Below are 6,365 nucleotides of genomic sequence, written 5' to 3'. Positions count from 1 at the left end.
TAAGCAGAAGAAGATGATTCATTAATATTTTCAGAAATGTTAAGTACAAAGAGACCCTGATCACAATATCCCTTCCCCACAAAAACATTATTTTTTGTCATTACAATCTTGTCAGACTCGAATGACACTTTAACCCCCACTTTTCCCAGTAGTGCTACAGAGATTAAATTAACTCTGATTGATGGCACATGTAGCACATCACTCAAGGCCAGAGTCTTTCCAGATGTGAGTTTGAGAAGAACTTTCCCTTTTCCCAGAACAAGAGTGGTCCTGGAATCACCGAGGTAAACGTGTTCTTCTCCATCCCCTACACTAGTGTAAGAGGTAAAAGCACTTCTGTTTGCACAGATATGCCTAGTAGCACCAGAGTCTACCACCCATTTGCTCACATTGGTCATCAGATTTACTTGAGAAACGACCGCAGCAATAATATCATCTCCTTCGACTATATTAGCCTAAGGAGGATTGTCATTTCTTACTCTGCATCTGCACTACGGTGCATGATGGCCCGGCTTCCCACATACGAAGCAATTTCCTTTCTTCTTAAAGGTGGGGTTAGATGTGTTGGGACGAAATTTTCGAAAATTATTTTTCTTATTGTGATCAGGTTTGTGTTCGTACATTTTTGGAGCAGGTTTGTCTTCTACCATCTTTGCTTTTGCAGACAATGCTTTGGCCCTCACAGCAGCAGATTCTTTCCTGTTGGTATCTTCAATAATTATGTGAGTGATCAGCTCTGAAAGTGACATTTGCTTGTGTCTGTGTTTTAGTTGTTGCTTGTAATCAGTCCAGGAAGGCGGCAATTTCTCGATCAGAAGCTCTGAAACAAACTCATCTGGAAGAAGAACGTTCTCCGCTTTGATATCTTCGAGTAGCTTGTGGTACTCATTAATTTGCGACTTTATGTCCTTATCTTCAACCATTTCCCAGCGATAGTAATTCCCTATGATGAATCTTTGCCTAACTATATCTTCAGCAGTGTATTTGAGAATCAACGAATCCCAAATTTCTTTTGCTTCCTTATAGGGACAATATACATCGAACAAATCGTTAAAGAGTGCACTAAGTAAAGTATGACGACATACCTTGTTTGCATGAACCCAGTCTTCAACTTCTTTTGAATTTGGAGGGAGACTAGAGTCGGGTTTTGAAGATGAAAGAGCAAAAGCGACTCCATACATGTCTAAGAGGGTTGACATGCGTTCTTGCCAGTGCCGAAAATTCTGACCAGAGAAGACTTCAATTTTTGATACATCCGGGAAAGGTTTCGCAAAGACCGTCTGAGTTCCGGAAACATTATTCTGATTCTCCGGGATTGAGTTGTTGTTGTTGTCAGCCATAAGTCGTTAAGATTGTTGTATAAGCTGACAATAGTAGAATAAAGATCATGAACAAAATACTTCCTGAGGCGTGTAGATCACTGCCCTTAAGGACTTATCCGCGGTGTATTGCGCAAGTCCCCCAGGATACAACAGGAACTTCTCAGAAATTTCTGAGGATCTCAAAACTAGCAAGGAACTCTAAATAGAGTATAAGAATAACCCAGAATAATTTTAGAAGAGAAAAAGAGCTAGAGAATGAAACTCAGAAAAGAGGAGAATAAGAAAGAATGAAATTTTGTGTGTCTTGGAATGGAGGAGGAGCTCCCTATTTATAGAGTTCATGGATCAAGCCCATGATCCAAAAATCCAAAATATCTTTTAGAAAAATAATATTTTAATTAATTAAAATGTTGCAAAATGAACGTTGGCAGCCCCTAGCTTGCGGAAGACGTTGGAAGCTCAATACCTAGGAAGGCTACAGAACGTGGTCAAAACCACTCCAAAAAAACTGCATCTTCCGATTTTTCAGCACGCACAAATTACGAAAGAAAGATCTTTTGCAATACAAGTTTTACAACACATTCAAGACTATTGGACAATCAAAACAAGACTCTAAGTTAAGATATAAGATAAATGAATGTTCATATTTTAAATCTTTTTCTGATTTTTTTTAGAGTGAAAACAACATTGATTCATCTTCAGAACCACTTTTTCATACCTATTTTTCATTCCTATAAAATACTTAAATTTTTAATCTATTGAAAAAATATTGTTAAAATTAACTATCACATTCAAAATATTATCTGTTTTAAAATTAATATTGTCTGTTTTAAAATTTAAATCTTCGTCATGATTTTATCTTTAATTTTACTTAAAAACTTATCTCATCTCATATATTACAAATCTCAAATAATATAGCTTCTCACAATTTTATTAATATGTTTTTTTTCCTAGTCCATTAATATGCTTCTTCTTTTTTCAAAATAAAATCGTGACAGAAATAATTGAGTATTAAAGTTTCTTCTCTTAGTTTGTCAATACACATTTTCTAGACTAAGCTATAACTAAGACATTGAATGCCCAAACAAACAATTCATCCAATAATAACTTTAACGGTTTGAATTTTCAAGATTAATTTTGTTTTCACTGAATGTCAATTTATGTATTTACAAATGTACACCACTAAGAAGTATGAAAAAAGAAATTTAAAAATTGTTCATGAATATGAAACCTATAATTGAAGAGTAAATTGCATTAAATGTGGTGATTTACTAATGTTAGCAAATGGCTGATTGGAACAATAACGTAGAAAAGGAAGACCTAAGAAATTGTTCTTCTTATTAAATTAAATGTAAATTACATTCTAACACTAAACAAAATTAGAATATGTGATTTCTATGTTGGATACAAACAAAATCTAACATGGAATAAAATAAGAGATGGACAATAAGATACCTCGATTTGTAAGAGACCTTTTGAAGTGGTACTAAAAGCAAATCCGTGAGGACTTGGTCCAAAAGAGACAATATCTTACCGGTGTGAAGATCTTATGTGTGTGTTGAATCTCCTTACAAATAGTATCAAAGGCCAGAGGTGGAGAGCAATAGAGCTTTTGAAGTGGTACCAAAAGCAAATCTGTGAGGACTTGGCCCAAAGCGGACAATATGTTACCAGTGTGGAGATCTTACGTGTGTGTTGTTCCTCCTTACATTCTAACTGTTTAGGAAATTAAACTGACTATGAAAGTACCAAAATCTCTCTTATTCTATATTGTTTCCTTCTTCTTAGATGATTAATTTAGAGATATGATATACATATATAATAATTTATGCAGCTTCATTTGTTTGTATTTATTTCCGTAATTACAATACGTAATAAATAACATGTAAAAAAGTGATAGAGAGAAAATAATATTGTTGTAAGAATTGTTACAAACATAACATTTTTGGTTAATTTAGCATTTGCTTTTGTTGGGTATCATCTATCTCCATTGCTGCTTTGGATATGACGTCAAAGGCTTTCACCACGCACAATTTGAACTTCTTCTCATCAATGAAGCCTTTCCGTGTTTTCAAGGTAATTCTCAAGGTTCTTGTGTAGCTTATAACTGAAATATTTATACTCTGCAACATGTTATGGTAATTAACACCGTTAACTAATTTATTTCTCCAAATTCTAATTAGTAAAATAGTAAATATAATTTATAAAATTAAGATATCAAATATAAAAAATTTGAAAAATGTTTTTTTAATAATAATTATTAAAAAAATTTGTTAACATGTTATAATGCAAAAAAAATTAACATTATCTTATTCACAATTAAGACGGTGCTTACCTCTGGTCCACCTGTCATTGTGAAGTACAAGCCTTTGACAGGATGATTTGCCAAAACCATAGGTTCCACTGGTCCAATCAAGTTCGACACAACAACACTAGAGTTCCTCAGTGTCTCATAGATATGTTTAGCCACTGCCTGTAACAAATGCCAAAACAAAACTGCACTGATAAACACAAACAGTTACCATTAAATTATCGATTCTTTCTCACTGTATAATGTGCATGCATATACCATAATAAACAAATTGAAAGTCTGCCACTACACATGCATGAACTCACCTCATATCCTCTCAATTTCAGCTCCATATCTAAAACCCATTCAACGAGAAACACAGTGAAAGAATCTCTCTTCCTCTTAATTTCTTTTTGGGCATTCCACACAAATTCAAGAGGGTTGGATATGTTGGTTTGGCTTAGCTTAGGTATTGGTACATGCAAGAAAGAGATATGATTCCCCCAAGGAGATTTTGAATCAGCCTTCATCATTTCTTGAACCGATTGGTAACTTCCAATGTTCCTTGTACTCAGCACCACCAATCCTGTTGAATTTGCTTTCCCTGCCTCGTTATCAATCTCTTGCATGTATAGCCTAATCCCATAGAAGATTGCCCCTGTTATCACATCGTTTATTGTCTGCATTTACACACAAAAGTTAAGGTTATCTACCTTATAATCCATCAAATAATTTTCATGATTATTTCTATTATCACCAATCCCAGCAAATTACTCTTACCACTCCAAGCTTGGACTTGATGTTTTTGACTTGATCAAGAGAGAAGGATATGTTTGATATGACACAAGGTAGAGACTCCACACTTTCCTCACCACTCCTTATAGGTGATTTATCATCCTCAACAACAGTACTTTTCACTATGCTCCATCCAAAGTCTGAAATAGAGTTGAAAAGAGATAACACTGTGGAAGAGAACCGCTTGAAGAAACCCTTCTCAGAAGTTGATGATGAAGATTTTCGTGAAGGAAATGAGAGAGGAAGAGAAGGGTCGTCAGCTCTTTGAAGAGAAGACAGAAGAGCTCCCATAAGGGAGTAACCATCTCCAAGAGCATGGTGAAGTTTGAATATCAAGGTGCCAGCACAAGTGCTTGTGGGGTATTTGATCACATGAATTTCCCAAAGGGGTTTATCTTGTGCTGTTCGTCCCATCATCAACTCTGTCACATACTCATCAAAATATTGGTCATACGATTCCGGTGACTCGTTTCCTGGGAATGTTGGAACCTTTATGTGATCTTCAGCCTTCACCTCTACCCTTTTCCATTTCATTTCTCCTTTTTCATCTCTCACCTACCATGTGTTTGTGAAAATGAGTTATACAGTTATCATGAATAAACATTACCAAAAATGAAGTAACAGAGAGAGAGAGAGTGTGAGAACCATTATGGAAGAGAATCGTGGATTCAATGGTAGAAACACGTGTTCTAACAAATACTTGGCTTGAGAAATTTCAATTGGAGTTTCTGATTCTAAGAAGCCAAAAACATAAGCACACAACACTGTGGTGTTGAAATATCGTCCACTAGGACTCACTGGTTCTGTAACATCTTCTGAGTTCTTCATGACGCTGTTGTTGGACTAATCAGATTTAGAAAGTGAAACTAATTGTAATGTTTGGAGTTGAGTTTCCATTTATATAGTTGAAGAATAATTAGTACCTAATCATAAAATAATTTAATGTGAATGCATATAGAACTTTGATTATAATAATTATCTAATTAAATATGAGACTTTTAAGAGGTAAATTTTAATTTTAATTTAATATTATGCTAAAGTAAAGATTGAATCTATTTATATTTTATAATCTTGTTTTATATCTTAGTGCAAGATCTCTAGTATAAAAGCTATGTAAAATCCCAAATTAACTTAAAGAGAAAGTCTAATTTGCCCATTATTTAATGTTGATTGAGCCAGTATGTCTGCCTTAATTGGAAGAGAAAGTCTAATTTGCCCATAATTTAATGCTGATTGTGCCAGTATGTCTGCCTTAATTGGAAGAGAAAGAGTAATTTGTCTATAAATGAATGTTGATTGCTGCATTCTGTTTGCCTTAGTTTCAAGAGAAAGTCTAATATTTCCCTATAAATTACTGCTGAAGGGACAGTAGGTCTAACTGAGGCAGTTTTTTCACCTACTCGTAATTTCATAATTTTTTTTTTAATATTTTTTTATTTTTAAATTATACAATTTAAAACTTATTATTTAAAAAAATAGATTTTATAATGGAAAAATAAAATATATAGTTAGAAAATTAAAATTGATTTTTGAAAATTAATTTTCAGATAAAAAATCGTTTAAGTTTTTGGATAAGTAGCTTCTAAATTATATTTTTTTAAAATACCAGATTATATAATTAAAAAGATATTTTTCTAAAGAAAATAACTTCTAAATTATATTCAAAAACTGATTAAATAAGCTTTTTCCCTCTCTCAATATATAAAATATGAAAAAATATATATTTTTGTGATTTGAGTGTATTTTATAGAAAATTATTTGCACCACAATAGTTTTAACAAAATGTAACTATATAAATAAAATAAAATTTTGTATAATTTTATTAATATTATTTATACTAATGAAAGATCACATGTGTTATTTCTTTTATGATAATAAAAATAATAAATTTATTATTGCTTATAAAAGAAAATATAAAAAAATTGTATTATTTAATTATAGATAATTATTTTAATATA

General features: G+C 32.6%; 2 protein-coding genes across 4 annotated transcripts; both read right to left on the bottom strand.

The window, feature by feature from the left end:
• On the bottom strand, window positions 1–1,181 carry LOC148197050 (uncharacterized). Its single transcript, XM_088092600.1, has one exon. It carries the CDS (start codon window positions 1,179–1,181, stop codon window positions 492–494), a length of 690 nt encoding a protein of 229 aa, XP_087948726.1. The 3' UTR covers window positions 1–491.
• A 1,952-nt stretch (window positions 1,182–3,133) lies between these two features.
• LOC148197049 (wax ester synthase/diacylglycerol acyltransferase 7-like) lies at window positions 3,134–5,295 on the bottom strand. Of its 3 annotated transcripts, none has more exons than XM_088092384.1 (5): window positions 5,053–5,294; window positions 4,393–4,962; window positions 3,939–4,292; window positions 3,658–3,795; window positions 3,134–3,445 (listed from the first exon to the last, which is right to left on the bottom strand). In XM_088092384.1, exons 1-5 carry the CDS (start codon window positions 5,233–5,235, stop codon window positions 3,272–3,274), a joined length of 1,419 nt encoding a protein of 472 aa, XP_087948510.1. In that variant the 5' UTR covers window positions 5,236–5,294; the 3' UTR covers window positions 3,134–3,271. The 3 variants fall into 3 exon arrangements, 1 of the variants encoding a protein (XP_087948510.1); XR_015780092.1 differs by having other exon boundaries at window positions 3,220–3,445; window positions 3,658–3,818; window positions 5,053–5,295; XR_015780093.1 differs by having other exon boundaries at window positions 3,432–3,445; window positions 3,658–3,823; window positions 5,053–5,295.
• Between the last annotated feature and the right edge of the window lie 1,070 nt (window positions 5,296–6,365).

This window comes from Vigna umbellata, chromosome 6, assembly GCF_029865625.1.
Source record: "Vigna umbellata cultivar VRB3 chromosome 6, Vumbellata_1.0, whole genome shotgun sequence".
In the NCBI taxonomy this organism is placed as follows: domain Eukaryota; kingdom Viridiplantae; phylum Streptophyta; class Magnoliopsida; order Fabales; family Fabaceae; genus Vigna; species Vigna umbellata.
The sequence above is the reverse complement of the archived record's forward strand: the minus strand, read 5'-3'. Positions and strand labels throughout refer to the sequence as shown.

Excerpts from the sequence above, each read along its gene's own strand:
- LOC148197050 (XM_088092600.1), bottom strand. The coding sequence starts at position 1,181 with ATGTATGGAGTCGCTTTTGCTCTTTCATCTTCAAAACCCGACTCTAGT.
- LOC148197049 (XM_088092384.1), bottom strand. The coding sequence starts at position 5,235 with ATGAAGAACTCAGAAGATGTTACAGAACCAGTGAGTCCTAGTGGACGA. Across the intron at positions 3,796-3,938 it reads TGAAATTGAGAGGATATGAG|GCAGTGGCTAAACATATCTA; the intron begins GTGAGTTCATGC and ends CATTTGTTACAG. Across the intron at positions 3,446-3,657 it reads CAATGACAGGTGGACCAGAG|AGTATAAATATTTCAGTTAT; the intron begins GTAAGCACCGTC and ends AACATGTTGCAG.